This window comes from Nasonia vitripennis, chromosome 4, assembly GCF_009193385.2.
Source record: "Nasonia vitripennis strain AsymCx chromosome 4, Nvit_psr_1.1, whole genome shotgun sequence".
In the NCBI taxonomy this organism is placed as follows: Eukaryota; Metazoa; Arthropoda; class Insecta; order Hymenoptera; family Pteromalidae; genus Nasonia; species Nasonia vitripennis.
In genome coordinates, this window is record NC_045760.1 from 2,664,584 (window position 1) to 2,683,442 (window position 18,859).

At 36.0% G+C, this 18,859-nt stretch overlaps 5 protein-coding genes and 1 long non-coding RNA gene across 9 annotated transcripts; 3 read left to right on the forward strand and 3 right to left on the reverse strand.

The window, feature by feature from the left end:
* Positions 1 to 178: 178 nt before the first annotated feature.
* LOC100120863 (sodium/hydrogen exchanger 8) lies at positions 179 to 3,386 on the reverse strand. The gene is made up of 4 exons (XM_001604407.6): positions 1,967 to 3,386; positions 1,726 to 1,895; positions 1,285 to 1,653; positions 179 to 1,197 (listed from the first exon to the last, which is right to left on the reverse strand). The coding sequence occupies exons 1-4, from the start codon at positions 3,261 to 3,263 to the stop codon at positions 844 to 846; spliced, it is 2,190 nt and encodes a 729-aa protein (XP_001604457.2). The 5' UTR covers positions 3,264 to 3,386; the 3' UTR covers positions 179 to 843.
* Positions 3,387 to 3,392: 6 nt separating this feature from the next.
* Positions 3,393 to 4,967, forward strand: LOC100120835 (leukocyte receptor cluster member 1 homolog). Of its 2 annotated transcripts, XM_008213182.2 has the most exons (4): positions 3,393 to 3,504; positions 3,593 to 3,710; positions 3,795 to 3,894; positions 3,964 to 4,967. In XM_008213182.2, exons 2-4 carry the CDS (start codon positions 3,688 to 3,690, stop codon positions 4,846 to 4,848), a joined length of 1,008 nt encoding a protein of 335 aa, XP_008211404.1. In that variant the 5' UTR covers positions 3,393 to 3,504; positions 3,593 to 3,687; the 3' UTR covers positions 4,849 to 4,967. The 2 variants fall into 2 exon arrangements, with proteins under 2 accessions (XP_008211404.1, XP_001604434.2); XM_001604384.5 differs by having other exon boundaries at positions 3,418 to 3,710.
* Positions 4,968 to 5,560: 593 nt separating this feature from the next.
* Positions 5,561 to 8,955, forward strand: LOC100120815 (arf-GAP with dual PH domain-containing protein 1). Its single transcript, XM_001604366.6, has 6 exons — positions 5,561 to 5,745; positions 6,179 to 6,404; positions 6,475 to 6,673; positions 6,745 to 7,104; positions 7,183 to 7,405; positions 7,483 to 8,955. The coding sequence occupies exons 1-6, from the start codon at positions 5,664 to 5,666 to the stop codon at positions 7,548 to 7,550; spliced, it is 1,158 nt and encodes a 385-aa protein (XP_001604416.1). The 5' UTR covers positions 5,561 to 5,663; the 3' UTR covers positions 7,551 to 8,955.
* On the reverse strand, positions 8,712 to 11,423 carry LOC116738573. The gene is made up of 2 exons (XR_004344898.1): positions 11,308 to 11,423; positions 8,712 to 11,203 (listed from the first exon to the last, which is right to left on the reverse strand). It is a non-coding gene; the product is annotated as an uncharacterized LOC116738573 (long non-coding RNA).
* LOC100120790 (SET and MYND domain-containing protein 4) lies at positions 10,378 to 13,861 on the forward strand. 2 transcript variants are annotated; one of them, XM_031929414.2, is made up of 6 exons: positions 10,378 to 10,615; positions 11,023 to 11,635; positions 11,710 to 11,996; positions 12,088 to 12,371; positions 12,508 to 12,988; positions 13,225 to 13,861. In XM_031929414.2, the coding sequence occupies exons 1-6, from the start codon at positions 10,432 to 10,434 to the stop codon at positions 13,230 to 13,232; spliced, it is 1,857 nt and encodes a 618-aa protein (XP_031785274.1). In that variant the 5' UTR covers positions 10,378 to 10,431; the 3' UTR covers positions 13,233 to 13,861. The 2 variants fall into 2 exon arrangements, with proteins under 2 accessions (XP_031785274.1, XP_031785273.1); XM_031929413.2 differs by having other exon boundaries at positions 12,508 to 13,631.
* LOC100120770 (glycine-rich cell wall structural protein 1.8) lies at positions 13,515 to 18,767 on the reverse strand. 2 transcript variants are annotated; one of them, XM_016985255.3, is made up of 7 exons: positions 18,465 to 18,767; positions 17,776 to 18,026; positions 16,482 to 17,688; positions 16,316 to 16,399; positions 16,035 to 16,234; positions 15,553 to 15,960; positions 13,515 to 13,867 (listed from the first exon to the last, which is right to left on the reverse strand). In XM_016985255.3, the coding sequence occupies exons 2-7, from the start codon at positions 18,014 to 18,016 to the stop codon at positions 13,665 to 13,667; spliced, it is 2,343 nt and encodes a 780-aa protein (XP_016840744.1). In that variant the 5' UTR covers positions 18,017 to 18,026; positions 18,465 to 18,767; the 3' UTR covers positions 13,515 to 13,664. The 2 variants fall into 2 exon arrangements, with proteins under 2 accessions (XP_016840744.1, XP_001604373.3); XM_001604323.6 differs by having other exon boundaries at positions 13,515 to 13,870.
* Positions 18,768 to 18,859: the final 92 nt, after the last annotated feature.

The window sequence follows — 18,859 nt, forward strand, 5'->3', positions numbered from 1 at the left end:
CGAGTATAATGAATAGAAGGCTTACGAAACTGGTTTGTTCCCATACTTAATTTTTTTTCTCTTAAACCCCTTTATTCTCGCAACCCTATGCCTTCCGTAGTTTCACGAGCAGATGTCCTTCAAGACGATTTTTCTGTACAACTTTGTCAAGGTAATAAAATGTATAAACTCTTTTGAAATTTCAAAAACATAACATTTTATTGTACAAGTACAGCCGCTTTGAATTATAATTACATATGTTAGTACATTTTCACAAGACAAAGCTTTACAAGATGTTCAATAAATCTTTAGCAGAATTAAACTTTGAGTTTTTAATAAAATTGTTCTTATATATATATACAATTGATATACATCTTACGTATACAAGTCTTGCACAACTTTCGTGGCTTAGAAAATCGTGAAGTAGTAAAAACTGTTTCTGAGAATATAAGTATTATGTTATATATTTCTTTTATCACAATAATATTTTAAAATTCTATTAGAAATAGACTCTTTAGACAATAGCATGAGAAAATAAAATTATAAAATTCAGCAGCATTAGTTTTTGATTATTTCATTTCACGATCAATAAGTTTTATTAAATACTTGAAAGCATTAGAATTTCATTAAATGAAATAACAAGTGAAGATAAATTAATCGTTTCTATAATAAATCACAATAACTTTCTTGTTAAAGGTAATACTAAATTATGATCCTTTGAAATAAGACACACTAATATGTAGTCAAACTATCATTTAAAATAACGTGTGCGTTTCAAATCGTCATACTTGTTTGTCACTAGAAAGCAATATATACTGTAATTCTTTTGGCACTCACACAAAGTTCCATCAAACATGTTAAGTACTAGATACTTAAAATAGAACCATGACTAGGACGTTCTTTCTTTGTGTCTCGCATCCCATTTTGGCTTTCAGCAAATGCATTATCATTGTTTTGCAATTGCATTGAAGACACGGTAGTAGCATCATCATCTGACTCTACTGGACTAATACGAATAGCCTGATACCATTGATTTGTTAAATCTGTCATTTGAGATTTGCAATCTTTAAGTTCCTGCTGTGTAAATCGCCGCGTAAAAAATGGAATGAAAAACTTCAGGTCCCATCGTGCAAAACCCCGAATCCGAGATTGAAGGAAAGATACTTCCATTTCTTCTTCAGTTAGTTCAGAAAGATGCTCAGAATCAATGGCTTGACCCTAGAATAAAGTGAAAAATACATTTAACAAACATACGAATCTAATTATTTCTTGAAATACATAATAGCACCTAAAAATGCTACATACCCATTCTCTCGTTTTACTAAGTGAAATTTCCTTCTCTCTTCGTTTTCGTCTACTACTTCTTGGCTTCTTCTCAGCGCGCATGAATTTCAATAACGGCATAGTTGATCCGCCAAAAACTAACGTAGTAAAAAGAACTATGATCAACGTTGTTGTGATGATTACATGCCGCGTTTCGTCGCTAAAGTTTAAATGAAGCGATAAAGCATACGAAATTGCTCCGCGCAAACCGCTAAACCACATTATGAACATCATTTTCCTTGTAATTTGATGCTCCCGAAATCTATTAACGAGAAAAGCTAAGGGAAAGATATTTGCTGCTCTTCCCACAAGGCACAATATTATAGACCAAATAACTAATGCTGGTTCAACCTGAAAATGTATATAATGAAGGATTATTATATTGGCAAAATATTATTGTCTGAGGTGATAAAAAAATCATACCCTGTGTCGAAAACTGAACAAAGCTAGACCCAAGTAGGCAAACACACATGTTTCAGCTATGAAGGCTAGAGTCCTCATTGTTTGTTGCATCGTTATCTGGGTTACAGTTGAAAGATTAAAGTGAGTGTAATGAGACATCACAATACCATTGAAAAGGATTGCCATGATTCCTGAAATAAAAATAAATCCAATGAGTACAGGAAGACTGCAAAAAGATTGTACAAAAACAAATTTTAATTACCTGATAACTGTATTCCTTCAGCTAGTACATAGGGTGCATAGGTAAAAACCAGCATAAGTCCAAATTCTAAGGACGGATTTTTACGAAGATCAAAGTGTTTTAAAAGTAATGCACTAATCAATGCAAAAACTACTCCAATACCAGCCGAAGCAAAGAACATTAAGCAGAATCTATTCAAACATAAAATAATAGCTTCACCAGTTGTTGCAGCGCTGTTTGATTCCAATACTGAAGTTGTTAAGACAATAGATATAGCATCATTCAATATTGATTCTCCAAAGACCAACATATTTAAGACTGGATCTACATCGAGAGCATGAAAAATAGCTACAGTAGCTACGGGGTCAACAGCTGATATCAATGATCCAAAAGCAAAACTCTCAACAAAACTCAATTTGTAAGCAACTTGCGCCAATCCTAAAAGATAAATTCCTGCTCCAATAACAAAAGCAGAGATAGCTGTGCCAAATATAGCAAAAACCATTATACTTCCAATATTTTGGAAAAAGTTTCCTTTGTGTAAATTATATCCTGATTCAAAGATGATAGGTGGCAGTAATACTAAGAAAAATGCTGTAGGAGAAAAAGCCTCTTCTTTCTTCCAATTAGCAATATTTTGGTGAGACATTAAATTAATAATCATTCCTATAGCACCGCCCAGAAAAACTATGACTACTGATTCTGGTAAATACTGAAAATTAGTTTGTAGCATCAAGTGTATTAATAAAATACCTATTGCAAGGACGCAAAGTACAAAAAATATAGACATTGAACTATTGTGCTCTTCTTCAGCAGAACCTTTGTCCGGTAAGACAGGCTCTGCAGGTGGTACAACCGTTGTTGTACTAGTATTTGTAATATTAGCCGCATCGCTACTTTGTGTTGATACTGATGAATTAGACGGACTACTCTCTTCAATGATACTGTGTACAGATGATGTACTTAGTGATCGAATCGTAGCAGTATTTACAGCTTGGTTGCTGACTGCATTAACCGATGAAAAAGCTGCAGATATATCTGTGGTTACTGATGACTTAGAAGGTTGTAGCACCGCATTTTGACTAGTTTCATTAACTGTGTTTTTCGTATTCTCATTTTTCGTCTTGTCTTTAGCTGCATTGCCGTTAAAATCTGATGCAACCGAGTTTGTCTTGGTAATGCTGTCATCTTGGAGGTTAGATTCTCCATCACTTGCAACAATAACAACTGTTGTTCCCAAAATCAAAAGAAAAATGAACAGGCTTAGCTTCAGATTGCGAAAATTTCGGAATATATTCGTTAAATCTGATAAAATCATGACCACGAATTTCACATTTTCTGTATTTCAAAAAATTAATTATTGCGTGATCTTTCACGCTAACTTTGCTTATGATGGTGGACACGTCACGCGAGTACGCGATAAACGAACGAAAATGCAAAAAGAACAATGCGCATGCGCTTGCAATTGCACTTCTGCTCTTGCGTTCTCGCATATATCAGCTGAGCTGAAACAGCAGATATAGGTATACAGTCGCAGATGGGGATGCATGTTGACATAAGTATGTAGTTCTTACGATATTTGTAACCGAAAGGAATTCAATTACTTTCTCATGTTTTAAATGGATTTTATTCTATATAAAACATCAGTTTGCGTTAACTCGCTTAACCAACTACGCTGCTGAGAACAATCTTGTTCAACACGATCTTGTAATCTAACCTACGTAACAACAAATTATATCAACATGAATATTTTACCAAAAAAGAGGTATGTGTTTATCATTAATTAAAGACAACTAAATTAATCAATATCATTACATGTAATTAATGTCATGCATTCTTATTCTTTTAGATGGCACGTTCGTACCAAAGAAAACATTGCCAGAGTACGTCGAGATGAAGCACAAGCTGCAGAGGAAGCAAGGATTGAACAAGCTCGAATCGACAAAGCTGTAGGTCTTTATAAAGTAATGTGCATTTAAAGAAATCACTTTAATCTAATACAATTCTTTTATTCCTAGGAAAGCGAAGCAAGACTCAATTTTTTAAGGAACGAATCCAGGAAAAAGAATGGCACTGCCACTTCAGACTCGATTGCAAGTGAGCCAGAGCCAGATAAGAGTACAAAATCCTCTTCTAAGCACATTAATTTCTTTGAAGAGCTAGAGCAAGGTAATATTGACCATACAAAAACAAATAAGGAGTATGAAAAGGACAAGAAGGAAGAGCAAGAAAAATATGAGAAACAAATAGGATTATTAACTTATCTTGGTCAAGGCCTTCAAGAAGCTGTTAATAAAAGTTGGTATAATGAACTGCCCAAACGTGTCAATGATCCAGAAAAAAACATTGAAATCAAACCGAACAAGAAAATTCTTGATGATCCAATGCAAGATGTCAAGAGATATTTGAATATAATTTCTATAAAAAATAAAATCAAACCAAAGGTAAAATCTGAATCTAGCACAATCGAAACTAGTAAAAATAATTTAGATGTAAAGGAATCTAAAAAATCTGGTGAAAAACGAAAACGAAAGTTGTCAGAAGATGACTCAACTGACAATGAAAGGAAAAGTCACAAAAAGCAGAAGTGTAAGTCATCAGATGATAATTCTAGTGAAGATGGGCATAAATCACGAAAAAAACACAAAAAGAAGCATAAAAAAAACAAGAAATCAAAAAAGGAAAAACATGAAAAAGAAACTACTACACCTAGTATAAACATTGAACAATTACGAGCAGAAAGATTAGAAAGGGAAAAACGAGAAAGACTGAGAGCACAAGCATTACTTGCAGCCAAAGGAAAATCAGTGGAGGGACGCTCGCAAGCACCATTTCGGCAGAAGTATAACTCTCAATTTTTCCCTCAACTCGCCAGACAAAATTGCGAAAAAGATTATAGATAGTGCTGAAAGCTATCTATTCATTTCTTACGCAAATAAAAGATTGTAAATAATTTATGTATCATATTAGGATATTACTGTATATTACAAAATAATAATAAGCTCTATATTTAGTTTGCATACATAAAGTATTATAATTTTTTCCAATATTTTCCTAAAACTTTAACAATTCAAAACATGAGCATCGCTTCGTTGATTGTTGCCATGTGTGGTACTGCATAATGTCGCTGACGTTATGAGCCCCATATATATAACTGATGCAGACGCATACCTAAGCCCATCAACATATGCGTATTAGGTAAATTGATTTAGATCAGGCTTAGAATTTTGTATTTTGATTTTGATTTTTGTGTGGGCTTATGTGCTTAGAATTTGATATTTTCGTTGTATTTTAGCATCTTGTGTGCAGTGCCTGCCTGACTTGTAGATGGTTTTAGGAGATTTTGGTTTAGTATATATACTTTTATTTTTTCATTTGCATCTCGCCGTACACGCGGGTACATTTTCGAATTGATGCAGGGTCGCCCGATGGCTGACTTCGCAGGGGAGGCAGCGGATTGCTCTTAACCGCGATGCCCCCTCAAGTTGGCATATTTAAGCGACCCTCCGAATAATCGTGACCCCATCAGCACTGTATTTACCACCGATACAGTAGTTTCTATTTTCACCGCATTACGAGCCTTTCGTATACGCGTGCAAAGAATGGCGCTACTCGCGGCTTGTAGTTGTGGCCCAAACAAGCCAAGCGTCAAAGCGTGCGTGCGCGGTGGTGCGTGCTGTTGCGGCAACTTTATACACTTGACATCGAGTGTTTTAAGATGGCGGACAATAACGAGAAGCTGCTGGCTGAACTTTTGAAAAAGCCTGGAAATAACGCCTGCGCCGATTGCGGAGCCAAAAGTGAGTCTTGCCAGTCGAATCCTTGTTTTTTTACCTTTCCGTTGACGTGACTTTCGTCAAGACTAAGTGTCTGTCGATCCGGAATAACCGAGTCGCGAAACGACGGATTAGCGGGATGCATCCTAAGGACTCCGATTTACAATTGCATTGTTATTTTTTTCAAATGTTTTCATTGCAATAACGTTTATTTTTGTTCTTTCTCAATAGCTTTAAATCTTTGATAACAGGCTTCCTATTTTCATTCAATAAAATGTAGTAATTGCACTCTGTGTACCGAATGATGAACTTGAAATGCATGATATTATCATGGGGTTTTCCTTGATGATTCATTTCTCCTACAATAGAAACTCCGACCCAAAAAGAATACTTCATGGTCCCTAACCCAACTTTAATTTATTCTTAAATTAACATTAGAATTTTTTTTAAATATTAGATCCAGAATGGGCTTCTTACAATATAGGAATATTTGTATGCACACGATGCGCTGGAGTGCACCGTTCGATGGGGGCACACATTTCAAAAGTTAAACATTTAAAACTTGACAAGTGGGAAGACTCCCAAGTAAATCGAGTAAGAGAAGTAGGAAATGCAGCAGCGAGATTGCATTATGAAGAAAGAGTCCCACCATGCTATCGAAGACCAAATCAAGATTCACCTCAGTAAATATTAATTTTAGAATAAAACTTGCACGAGTATCAACAACATTTTCTAAGCTGCTTTTTATTTTAGGGTGTTAATAGAACAATGGATTAGAGCAAAGTATCAACGAGAAGAATTTTGTCATCCAGAGAGACAAAATCATTATGTTTCAGGTTTTATGGAAGGATTTCTAATGAAGCGTGGTAAAGAAGATGCTAGATATCAGCCGCGAAAGTTTGTGCTAAGTGAGGCAGATGATACCTTAAAGTATTATGTTAAGGAAAATAAGGTAAAATTTGAAAAATTATTTCTATGGGCAATTTATTATATTCTACAACGATTTATTTTTACGTGCTTAAGGAACCAAAAGCAGTATTGAGGATATCAGAATTAAACGTATCCTTTGCTCCTCCTAAAACGGGGAATCAAAATAGTCTTCAAATTTCATTTATGAAAGATGGAACGACTCGACATATATATGTCTATCACGAAGACCCTGAAATTATTACAAACTGGTACTTAGCTATCAGATGTGCAAAATTACATCGATTGCAAGTTGCTTATCCAGGTGCAAGTGAATCAGAATTACTTTGTCAGTTGTCAAAAGATTTTCCGCGAGAAGGCTTCCTATGGAAAACAGGACCACGACAATCTGATTCGTATAAGAAAAGATGGTTTACATTAGATGGTCGTAAATTAATGTATCATGATGATCCAATGGTAAAATTAAATAATAATAATAGATATAAATATTTAAGCATAAGTTCAAAATGTCTAAAAATACATTTTTTTTCTCAGGATGCTCATCCTAAAGGAGAAATATTTTTGGGACACACTTCTGAGGGCTATGCTGTCAAGATGGGAGTACCTCCAGGTTTTCGTGATCAATGGTTTTCTTTTACTCTTGAAACCCCTGATCGAAATTATTTACTTTCTGCTCAAAGTGAAGATGACAGAGCCCAATGGATGAACGTTTTCCAAAAAGTTATAGATAAACCTTTGACACCACAAGATGCAAATGGTAAATACTTTACAATCTGTTCGTTTTATTAATTTTATGAAGTGCAAAACTATATTAAGCAATGAAATTCTTTACAGTGGCAGCACGTCTTGTAAGAAAGCGTACCACAAGTGGTTCAATAAATATATTTTCATCGTCAAGGTAGGGCTGGGCCTTATCTAGGTAGGCAACAAAAATAATTAACTAAGCATCGTTCTATTCAATTAAATGATAAATTATAAGATAGAAAAACAAATTTTTATAAAGATGATATTAGAAAATTTTGATGAAACTGAAGTAAGCTGTTTGAATTTTTTTAAAACGCACAAATTATTGGGAACTTTTTGCATATACACCAAGCAATATTCTCAAATATTAAATACTTACATAATGCAGATGTTAAATTTGCAATATTTAATATTCAACAAGTTTTAATTCACCGCTAATACTTCAGTATTTTGTAACTCTTTTAAATGTAAATTGTTAGAGTATTGACTAAATACTCAAATTGTGCACAAGAGGTCTCAAAAAATATTTGATGACATTAGGCTGAGATTAAGAAATTTTAATCAACCATATATACATTTTTACATAATATTACTTGAATTAATTCAGGAAACCATTTTGGAATATTTATTCTGGTAATACTCTTCCTTCTGGCGTTTATTTTTTTTTTTTGTTATTGCAAACATAGCTGATGTAACATACATATTTTTCATGAGCAATAATAATAAACGCCGCTTTAGCGATAGATCTTTGATGTGAATTTTTGTGCTAAGTACTGAAATGTCCTTATGAGGCTTGGCAGGGAAAATAGACGATACTCTTTAGCACGATTTAAAATATAGTTGACTGTAATAGTCGCCACATGCAAATATCCGTGAATGATGTTGTATATTAATAATTATTTCAAAAGTGCAAGCATATTATTCTAAAACAAATGGTAAAGAAAAATATCTCAGTCCTGTTGCAAGATTATTCTTGTAAGAACTATTAAAGTTGTAAATCAACAACTATACTAATTCAGTCAAAATAAGAGTTCTGAGTAATAATGAAAAAGGTATAGAGTGAGAGAATTAAAAAAAATGCGATTTGCCTGGAGATTGTTTAGTGTCAAAGTGTGACAAAAGCCTATATATTTATAATCCAAAGAAAAAGAACATATATTTTAATTAATTGACTATAAGGATTTTTTTACATTCTTATTGCACTGTAGCATTGCGTGCGAGCAAATAAATTTATAACTTGCCGACTGAATTTTCAAAATGCATATGAATTATGAATTTTCCAACGTAGCATAAGAATAAAAATCTTATTTTAACTACCAATTAACAAAATATCCTGAGATATCAGTTTATGAAAATACATAATTGTACATACAATATTACGTTCTTATATTTTAAATCTTTTATATATCACATACTGTATATCAGCTTTACTGAATGCTCACAAACGAAATCTTGTACACATCAATACATTGATGAGCACAACTACATTTTTGCATACTTATGGATTTTGATCATATATTTTATCAATAAAAATACGTTGTACGCCAATTTATGCACTGAAAACAGCTGTTAATGATTTATATAATTAATATTTCGAAAATCGAACATTCATAATATTTGGCTTTAGACCATTTGTGAATACGTACGCATGTTTACTGTATTTTATCACGCTACTCTTTGAATAGTTCTATTTTTTTTTAAATATATCTTTAATTTAAAATTATATTTATTTAATTATAACTGCTCGGACAGCTCATTGCCAAAATTAAATCTAATATTATAGTCTTAAACTCATGATAAAATTTTCATTTATAAATTGATTACATAATCACATTTTAGTTTGTAGGAATGCATTTGTATAGTAATTTTCAATATTTTTAAGAATATTTGTATATGATTATAGGTCGAATTCCACGATGAAAATATATTGTGTACATGAGAAATAAAATTGAATAAATAAATTGCATTTAAACAATGTTGTTTAAAAATTATTTTTTTATTATAGAATTAAATTTTATTAATAAATGTTTTGTTTAACTAACAACACGCGACGAAATTTTCAATTGATTTTCATTTCTTATGCTAACTTACCTGGACGGCGAATTAAAATTATATTTTGTGATTTGATTTGCTTGTAAGTCATAATTGTTTCAAGCATTGATGTTGATTATAGATCAATTAGTACTTTTGATGCTATATAAAGCCGTGCACCGATATTGTGCAACTTACAATTAAAAATGTCATCTTCTAAAGAGCACGATGCAAAAGTTATGTTTTTTGTAAGTCATCAGTTAATTCTAAAGAATAATTTTGAGTACTTATGTCCTCGTAAAAAATGACTTCAGTGTACTTGTATCAAAATTTTCGGTAAATTTAAGTGATATTTAGATTAAAATTGTAAGAACTGTACTACTTTGCTGCGAGTACATACAAAGTTTATTTTTACGAGGATATTTCGCAAAATTATAGCGGTTCTTTTATAATAGTGGTAAGTAATTATTATTTTTTTAATTTTTATGTTAAGCAAATTGTTTTTATGATCCAACTGTTCATACCATAAAAAATAAAACATATTAGTAACAAATAAATTATGAAAATATTATGTTTCGTAAGAGAATATAAATCATGTATACGCTACTAGTGAAAGCTTATACTATCTGCGGCTGCAACACTCGCAGATGAAAGCATTGCACGAACCCTTTCCCTCTTACATGTTGGAGTAATTTTAGTCTCACCTCGTTGCTTTAGCTTCTTAGTACATCAATAGCCTTAGCTAATTTAGTGCACAATCACGCATGAGCCGCGTCTTCGGGCACAGTCAACAGTGTGCCATAAGCGGCAGAACATTCAAAATTGTTAATATTTTAACGTTCTATCGAATACTTTATTATTCGTAACTTGTTGCAACAAAATATCAAATTACACGAGTAGTTACAGTGCTTAAAACGCACGAGACTCGCGTTGAATAAATTTGCCAAAACTCAGTTAAATACCATACTTACTTGTCTTCTTTTTCTTCAAGAGTGAAATTATTAAAAAATGGATTTGGCAAAGGAATTGATTATGGCTGTGAAGAGAAGCAATTCTCATGGCGGTTACGGATTACAAAAGGAATGTGAGGCATTGGTTGAGCATGTTTTGAATAATATGGTTAAATCACAGTTGCCACTTATGGACGCCGACACCAAGAACGACGAAGACTCCGCTATTTTCAGAGAAGAAGGTACATGGTAAACAATTCTTATTACTAAAATTAGACAGCTTCAAGTGAGCGCAGCCTGTCTGTCGAATGTTATACAAGGCATTATGTATGCATGGAGGGAATGAATACAGAAGGAAAAATAGTTTTCATACTGAAACGACGCAATTTTTATTGTAAAAACATACACAGCACATGATTTATTATTTTGTAAACGCAGGACATTTACACTTAATGAGAAGTACTTATAAAAATGCATAACTACTATAAAAATAAAAAAAAAAACTAAGTGCAAGGGATGAGGTCTGCTGTTTGATTTTAAAAAGACTGCTGCGCGAAATAAAAAAGACGTGCAGAGCTGTAAAAATTTTATTTAAAAATTGAAATACATTTTACTGTAATCACCACTGATCACTCGTTCGATTTTACAGGAAATCAATGCTTCGTCTCAGGCGACGACGAGGAAGCTATCGAAAAGTACTCGATGAGCCTCGCCTACGCCAAGAGCAGAGAGTCCAAATCCTTAGCTCTTGCCAACCGGTCAGCGGCTCTCTATCGCAAGCAGCTATTCCGAGAGTGTTTGATCGATATCGACGCAGCCCTGGACTTCGGCTATCCCGAGGAGAAGCGAAAGAAATTGAAAGAAAGAGCCGAGAAAGCCCTCGAGGGCCTCAAACAGCTCTACCAGATGAAGGATCTAAACATGAACGACTTACCTGCGAGCAAGGACTTCAAGACCGCAGAGATGACAAAGGACGAGAAAAACTTGACCTTCATCAAGGAGTTGATCGACAAAGAGGACGCGGCAACCGACGAGATGGAATTAATCTCGAAGAAGCCGGCGAACGTGCCGAGGTACTTGGCTGATGAGAACGACCTGAAACTCGCCAACGGACCAAGCGACGAGGCGCCAAGCATCAGCGATGGAATAAAAATCGCCTACTCCGAGAAGTACGGAAGGCATCTGATCGCCACCAAGCCGTTCGAGCCCGGCGACATCCTTCTCCTGGAAAAGCCATATGCTAACGTTATTTACCGGGAAAAGTAAGCATTATATAACGTTGGATCTAATTACCTTTGACAATGGTGATATTGCAATGTGCTACTTCTCTTCGCAGGTACTATACTCATTGCCATTACTGCTTGGCGCGCAGCTACAATCTGATTCCGTGTCCACATTGTCCGCTTTCCCTCTACTGTTCGGAGAATTGTCGAACTTTAGCCTGGTCAAAAGGCCACGAGATCGAGTGTCCTATTCAAACTGTACTTTCAAAGTTACTCAACTTGGACAAGGACAAAATCAGGATACTTACGAAAATCATCAGACTCCTGCTGGTCTCCACGGAGTATGGAACCGCCATCGACAAGTTGCGCAAAGATTCGCTAATTGCAGAGAAGAATCCAGGTATCGCTATACTCTGTTCTCATTCATATTGATATATTTATACATGTCCATAGTAGGTAACTACAAACGGTGCTATAATTACTATACGTAGACAACAGAACAGCAGGTTTCACCGATGAGGGAGTCTTCGAAAGCAGTAGCTCTAGATCAGCGCTCAGTTTGGCGACGAATCTGGCTGTGAGGCCACTCATGGAGATCAGCGCTTTTGCCTGTATATCTGCACTGGCCATTATTCTTCTCGCTAAGGAATCAAAGCTCTTTGGTAAAAAGTACAATCCAAAGCAATTGAAAGATGTTGTTAATCGGAACGATGTCAAGTACTGCGCATCTCTTGTGTTTCGCAATTGCGTCATTGTGTCGTCCAACTCATTCTCTGTATGTATTCAGATCTTTTCCCTCAACGATAACAATCCAGAAACTCAGTAACAAGACATTTCATATTTCTGCTGATATTATACCACACTTAAGCACATATTGCCATTGTAATAATCGTTAATTTGCATACTCACAGGTCCAACAAGAGCCAGGTGTCAAAGCTGGATCAGGTTTATACGTGGCAGGTAGTCTCATGAATCACGCTTGCTCACCCAATACCTTCCGTCATTTCGATGGCTTGACAATGATAACGCGGGCACTTGAGCCCATCAAAGCAGGCGATCAGATATTCACTTGCTACGGCGGTGGATATCAATACATGTCTCGTGGGGAGAGAAAAAAGAAAATGATGGACGAATACTTTTTCGACTGTCAATGTCAGTCTTGCGTCGAGAACTGGCCAACGTATCAGGAAATTTTACGCAACCATGTTGGTTCCATAGCCAAGACGAACAAAGATCTGGTCGAAAAGCTAAAGCCCTTCAGACAGAGATTGCTGGAGAACAAGTACGATATCGGTGCTGTGAAAAATGTCCTCAAGATTCTCTATGCGGAGGTGAAAATGCCTTGCGAGGAAATAGTTCATGCCATCCAGTATCTCAAAAGCTATTACTTAGGTAAATTTCATCAAGGATTGTATATACCTACTAAAGCTTAAGCTTTTTTCCTGTTGCTTGGACACATTATTTTTCTTTATAAAATAACACACTTAAAAAGCATACGCACCCTTTTAAATGCATTTCTAGCCTGCTAAATAGATTTCGTTCGCTATTGATGAATTGTGCTGCTACTGCAAAAGGTGAACTGATGCAATGCATATTCTACAATAACAAATAATTCATTATATTTCTAGATCCATAAGTATTTTTGGGAATGAATCAAGCAAAATCTGCAATTGCAAGCATATTGTCAAAAAGCATAAGTGAATTATTTTTACTTACTTGTAATAAAACTTGATTATATAAAACTCTTCAGTTGTAGATAAAACTTTTATAAAAAGATTTGTTTTACAATAATTTTTCTTACCAACCCATTCAAAAATTAGGCAACGACAGTTACAAGTACTTGTCTCCTGAAGGGATGAAAAAAACGTTGAAGGCATTGATGACGTTATTAGGCTCAAGATAATAATCTACGACAATATTTATGTGTATCATGACATTTATTAAAAGAGTTAGCTAATTGTCACAGCTATCATAGCTATCTGTTAAATATACGTGTTCGAAAGTCAAACAAGTAATGATAGAAATTCATTACAAATATATACTGAAAATACACAAATGAAGTAGTTGATTAGAAACGATTCATGTTAGGAAAAGCAGCAAAGAGTGGAGTTGCTGATGACGTGGGGTTCGGTTGATCTCCAATATTTTTTAATAAATTGCCCTGCAAAAGACTATCGAGAGCTTTCTGTACCGTAGGATCGTTCAACAAGGGCGACGGTGTAACTGTGTTCGAAGTTGAAACAGATGAGTTAGCGGACACGTTCGCCGAAGCTGCTGGCACATAAAACATTAATAAATTAGTTAAAAAATTATAAAAAATGTTGTGAGAAATAAAATTATTATCATCATTGTTAACGCATCGCTTCTTTCACTTTTTTAATCATTAAGTGCTATAATGCTCGTAAATAACGAACGAGTAAGTTTTGTGGCGTACAAAAATATGCACGATGAGACTTAATGTTAAATTACTGTAGTGATAAAAGGCTATTAAAAACAGCAACTTTCGTTACCTTGACGATAATTTTTTTTCTGCAGTACTAACACTGTCGCACAAAATTAAACGCGGTTGTCAATAGTTATTGAGTATAACGCGATTCAAATATTCGCATAAATATAGCTTTTGAATTGCCTTTCGCAAACCGCGATGAAATGAGTTTTTAACGGCTTATTGGTTTATTTTGCTGTCTACCGAGCAATAACTTAAAGCTATTTACTATGGAAAACGATTGGATGTACATACAAGACGTACGCGGTTTTTTAAAAATACGATACGTAATTTACTTGTAAATCACCGAGTTAACAAATTTGCCGACCTGGTCAGTTTCATGAATTGAGCTTGGTCAGCACCTTAGGCAGTGACCAAACACTGACTATTTGTTCTAACAATCGCAATTGTAAACTGTCTCAAAAAGAGAAACCAGAACGTGGGAAACTAATTTTGTTTCCAGAAAACGCATTAAAATCCTTTTAAAAAGCTGAGCGATAAAAGCACTTATTTTCGCGATTATTGACGTGGGCCGTCCCAATCGCCTACAAATAATTCCGAAACAGTTTGAACGAATTATATTTTTGCAAAATAGCAAAAACCAGTCGAATACATTAAACGCAAATTTTTCAACTGAAAAACGATTTCAGATGACGCAATTTGCTTAAACCAAAAAGTGGTCTACCTAATACGCAAAAAGCACTTGTTCGCGTAACGCATTTAATTTTAAAACGAAATCCGAACTTGCGATACCGCAATTTGTACTATCTCAGTAAACAAAATATAAATCCGCTTATATCATTTTTTGTCCGTTTTTTTTTTCGTAAAACTAAATTTGCACTATTGTATTCATTGCATAAAACGATGCAGTAAAGTAGGCAAGTTAAAATTTTTTATCGGCAAAAGTTCGCACAGCCCTATAAAAAATACACCCTGCAAATAATGCCTGATCTATTCAACAAAAGAGTGTCAAAACGTAAAACGCGATAAATAGCGAAAATCGCCACCGCTCTTATATTATTTCAATGTTAAATTGAAATATCGTAACGCTATTTCATCCGTAAAATGTAAAAGCTTTAGTGCCCGAAACAGAACTATCTTCAAACTGTTACTGTTTACACGAGCGCAAAACTGAAGAGCAAAATTGTATAAAACGTTTTTGATAAATTGAGAAAACGCGCAACCACTTCCTATCTTAGAAATGACAAATAGGACGTGGCTCCAAAGAACGAACGTAAACGAAAAACGTTACGTAAAAAACAGTAACGTTTGATTTTCAAATATTCTCAATCCGCAAGCCGAAACGTAAAACGCGCGCCGCAATATGTACGATAAAATCCTTTAATCCAATGCTGTCTTATTGTCACTATGGAAAAATAAAATTTAAAAAGAGAGTTTGTAAATATGATCGAAATCGTCGATGTAAAACCTGAATCTGTAATGCACAACTGCACAATCATGATTATTTTACCTGATGGAGGAGGTACAGGACTTGGTGCAGCTGTTGTAACTGTATTTGTGGAAGTGGCGGGTGCATTGCTCTTATTGCTGTTTAAGATGTTGAGAATCCTCGATTGTAATTCTGCTTGTTTTGGGTCACTAACCAAGGAAGATGGACCCAAATTCTTTGCGTCTTCGCCTAATTCGAACTGTACTTGTTCTTCTCGTCTCATTTCAAGATATTTGATGACTCTTTCATATTGGAGCACGGTAAGCTGTAGATTGTCTGCCAGCATATTTAGAAGAACTTGGATGGCATCTGGATGACGTTCTAGGGCTGAGGGAATATTGGCAGGTACAGATCGTCCACCAGATTTGTAGTTATTGAAGTCTCTCATTATTAAATTAATTGCATCATCAATTGGCATATTTCTGTGTTCTGTAAAATAAAAAATCAACTTTGAGTATTGTTTACATGACTAAAAATTAATTCATTCAGAATTCCATCCTTACCTTGTGGTAGACCGTGCAGAATGTTCAAAGTTAAAGAATGGTGTTCCTTATTTGTAGGTGCAACAACAATAGCGTATAAACAACCACGACTAGCGATGTTTCCAAGCACTCGAGTTAATGGAACATCTTCATTTGGAAAGAGTAAATCTACAGTTAAGCCTAATTTTTTCAATCGCGACTCAATGATTTCTGCGTACTCCCTGTAAAAATATACAAAGTTTAATGAAGAAGAAGCTTTGAAAGTTGGCAAACTCAATATTATGAATTTAAACAAAAATTACGTTAAAGCTTTGGTGACAACAATTATTTCACAATCGTTCTTCTCTGCCGCAATGGAAGGATAGTCACTAGGTGCTGATGGAGGTCTAAAAATAAAAGCGTGAATAGAATCGTGTTTTTTCTCTTAATCAAAATTCAAATTATTTGTTTTTTATAAAGAAAATTTACCCGAAGCCAGGACCAACATCACGAGCAGGGCCAGGTCCTTTAAAGTCATCAAAGCGACTTTTGTGATCGCCGAATCCCTCATTGAATCCTCCACTAAATCCTCCACGTCCACCAGGACCGCCAGAACCACCAGGACCACCAGGACCACCGGGACCGCCTCCGCCAGGCTTGTTACCAAGATCCCAATTTGATAAGGGTTTATCGTCTAATCGTCCTGCTCTTCCAAGAGGGCTTCTGTCCCGAAAACTACTTCCCAAGCTACTACCCATGCCAAGACCACCGCCGCCTAAGCTACCGCCCATTCCTCCGCCTAAATTTCCACCTAGACCACTACCTAAACTACTGCTGATTCCTCCCAAGCTGTTGTTCAAATTTGCACCCAAACCTGAGCGAAAGCTCGATCCTAAGCTTGAACCAAGACCTCCTCCCATAGAGTCACCCATTCCTCCCATACGGTCTCCCATACCTCCACCTATACGATCTCCCATACCACTACCCATACGATCTCCAATGCCTCCCATGCCTCCCATACCTCCCATACCTCCGCCTCCCATGCCTCCGCCGCCTATGCCTCCGCCACCCATGCCTCCGCCGCCCATTCCTCCGCCGCCCATGCCTCCGCCACCCATGCCTCCACCGCCCATGCCTCCACCACCCATGCCTCCGCCGCCCATCCGATCACCGAATGGATCGGACATCCTATCATCCATATTATTTCCTCCCATGCGATCGCCCATAGAATTGTCTCGATTTTTTCGATTTTTTCCTCCTCTCTGTCCTCTACCTCTTCCAGGTCCACCCTGATTTTGTCCCCCTTGATTCTGGTTGTTCTGATTTCTGTTTGGACCCCCAAGGCCTCCTGGTCCCCCTGGACCTCCTGGTCCACCTGGCCCTGGTCCTCCTTGTCGATTACCACCAAATGGTGGACCATTATTTTTATTGGGATTGAATGAATCATTACTGTGAGGTCCACCGAATGAATCGTCTTGATCATTAAAGGAGTTGTTTCCTCCAGGTCCACCTCCGCCTCCACCTCCTCTATTGAACTGATTATCGTTACCAAAGGTGTTTGAATTGTTTCCGCCAAAGTTTTGGTTTCCACCCCCAAAACTACTATTGAAGGAGTCGTTTCCAAATCCTCCTCCTCCTCCTCCTCCTCCTCCTCCTCCGGCATTACTTGTCCCTTCTTTCTTAGCAGGTTTGACATCTATTTAATTACATTCCATAATTTATTTTGGCTTCCTCAAGAAAATTTTGTGCTGTATAAATTTAAATTGAGCAAACTATACTTTACCAATTCGTCTGCCTTTGAACATAGATCCATTTTCGTTTTTAATGGCATTCTGTGCAGCTTGTTCATCGTCGAACTGTACAAATCCAAATCCTCTGTTCAATAAAGAACCTACGACGGTTCCATACTTTGAAAAATGCTCTTCAAGCTCATTGCGGTTCATATCTTCTGTTTGTAAATGTCCTACAAATATCCTACTTCCAGCAGTAGCTGGATCTTTTAAAAGACGTGCCGCCATTTGCATAAAGTTATGCCTAAAATTAAAAAAATTAATGTTGCTAATAAGCCTAATACTCCGATATCGCTGAATAAAATATTAAGTATTGTTAGATTAGAATATTCTAGGACTGACGAAAAGTAGTAAATATATACGCATGTATATATAGTTGGCTTCGTATCGGAAGCTTTGTTCGCTATACAGGACGCTTCCGAAAAATACGTAGCAAATCGAAGCCTCGCGCTTTTACAGTCCGCTTAGGTGTTGGTCTTAAGAGAAAAGTAAATAATAAGCAACAATACGGGAAGATAAAAGCCAACATCAATCGATAGCTTATCACAAGCTTCTTAAAAGAAAATACACTTTCAACATCAAGTAACGAAACGCACGCTCCATTTTCCAAGCCGCAAAGCAAGCCGGAATGTGAGGTTAAATCCTTATAGTCAATAAATAGCAAAATAATATCCATATTTACCGTATTATCGGCCGACGATCAACCACTTAGAGTTACTTTAATCGAATGAAAGAACTATCATTAGGAATGTAAAAATGCAATTGTAAGAAAATATCGGTGAAAGTTGTCGATCCGACTACGAAGTATCGCGACGGCGACATGCGCCCAAACGACTCCCCTCCTTCCTCAAATAAAAAAAGGAGCTGGTGCGCGCGAGTAGCGAGAATCGAGACTCGCCGCCCGCGCTCTATGGACAGAAACAGAGGGAACAAGGCGTAAAAGAGGGCGCTGGCGTTACAAGTACACTTACATCGATTATTGTATAACGCACAAACACACGGCTATACCGTAAGTACTTGTTCTCGCACAATATACGGATAAGTGATGAATTTGATAATTATATTAGGTATAGATAT

Bases quoted from the DNA above. Each gene is read 5' to 3' on its own strand.
- LOC100120863 (XM_001604407.6), bottom strand. From the start codon at position 3,263: ATGATTTTATCAGATTTAACGAATATATTCCGAAATTTTCGCAATCTG. The intron at 1,896-1,966 runs GTAATTAAAATT...TTTTTATTTCAG, and splicing joins TGAAGGAATACAGTTATCAG to GAATCATGGCAATCCTTTTC. The intron at 1,198-1,284 runs GTATGTAGCATT...ACTTTATTCTAG, and splicing joins TTAGTAAAACGAGAGAATGG to GGTCAAGCCATTGATTCTGA.
- LOC100120835 (XM_008213182.2), top strand. From the start codon at position 3,688: ATGAATATTTTACCAAAAAAGAG. The intron at 3,711-3,794 runs GTATGTGTTTAT...TTATTCTTTTAG, and splicing joins AATATTTTACCAAAAAAGAG to ATGGCACGTTCGTACCAAAG. The intron at 3,895-3,963 runs GTAGGTCTTTAT...TTTTATTCCTAG, and splicing joins AAGCTCGAATCGACAAAGCT to GAAAGCGAAGCAAGACTCAA.
- LOC100120815 (XM_001604366.6), top strand. From the start codon at position 5,664: ATGGCGGACAATAACGAGAAGCTGCTGGCTGAACTTTTGAAAAAGCCT. The intron at 5,746-6,178 runs GTGAGTCTTGCC...TTTAAATATTAG, and splicing joins CGCCGATTGCGGAGCCAAAA to ATCCAGAATGGGCTTCTTAC. The intron at 6,405-6,474 runs GTAAATATTAAT...TTTTTATTTTAG, and splicing joins CCAAATCAAGATTCACCTCA to GGTGTTAATAGAACAATGGA.
- LOC100120790 (XM_031929413.2), top strand. From the start codon at position 10,432: ATGGATTTGGCAAAGGAATTGATTATGGCTGTGAAGAGAAGCAATTCT. The intron at 10,616-11,022 runs GTACATGGTAAA...TCGATTTTACAG, and splicing joins CGCTATTTTCAGAGAAGAAG to GAAATCAATGCTTCGTCTCA. The intron at 11,997-12,087 runs GTATCGCTATAC...TACTATACGTAG, and splicing joins AATTGCAGAGAAGAATCCAG to ACAACAGAACAGCAGGTTTC.
- LOC100120770 (XM_001604323.6), bottom strand. From the start codon at position 18,016: ATGCAAATGGCGGCACGTCTTTTAAAAGATCCAGCTACTGCTGGAAGT. The intron at 16,235-16,315 runs GTAATTTTTGTT...ATATTTTTACAG, and splicing joins GTTGTCACCAAAGCTTTAAC to GGAGTACGCAGAAATCATTG. The intron at 13,871-15,552 runs GTAAAATAATCA...TTTATGTGCCAG, and splicing joins TCCTGTACCTCCTCCATCAG to CAGCTTCGGCGAACGTGTCC.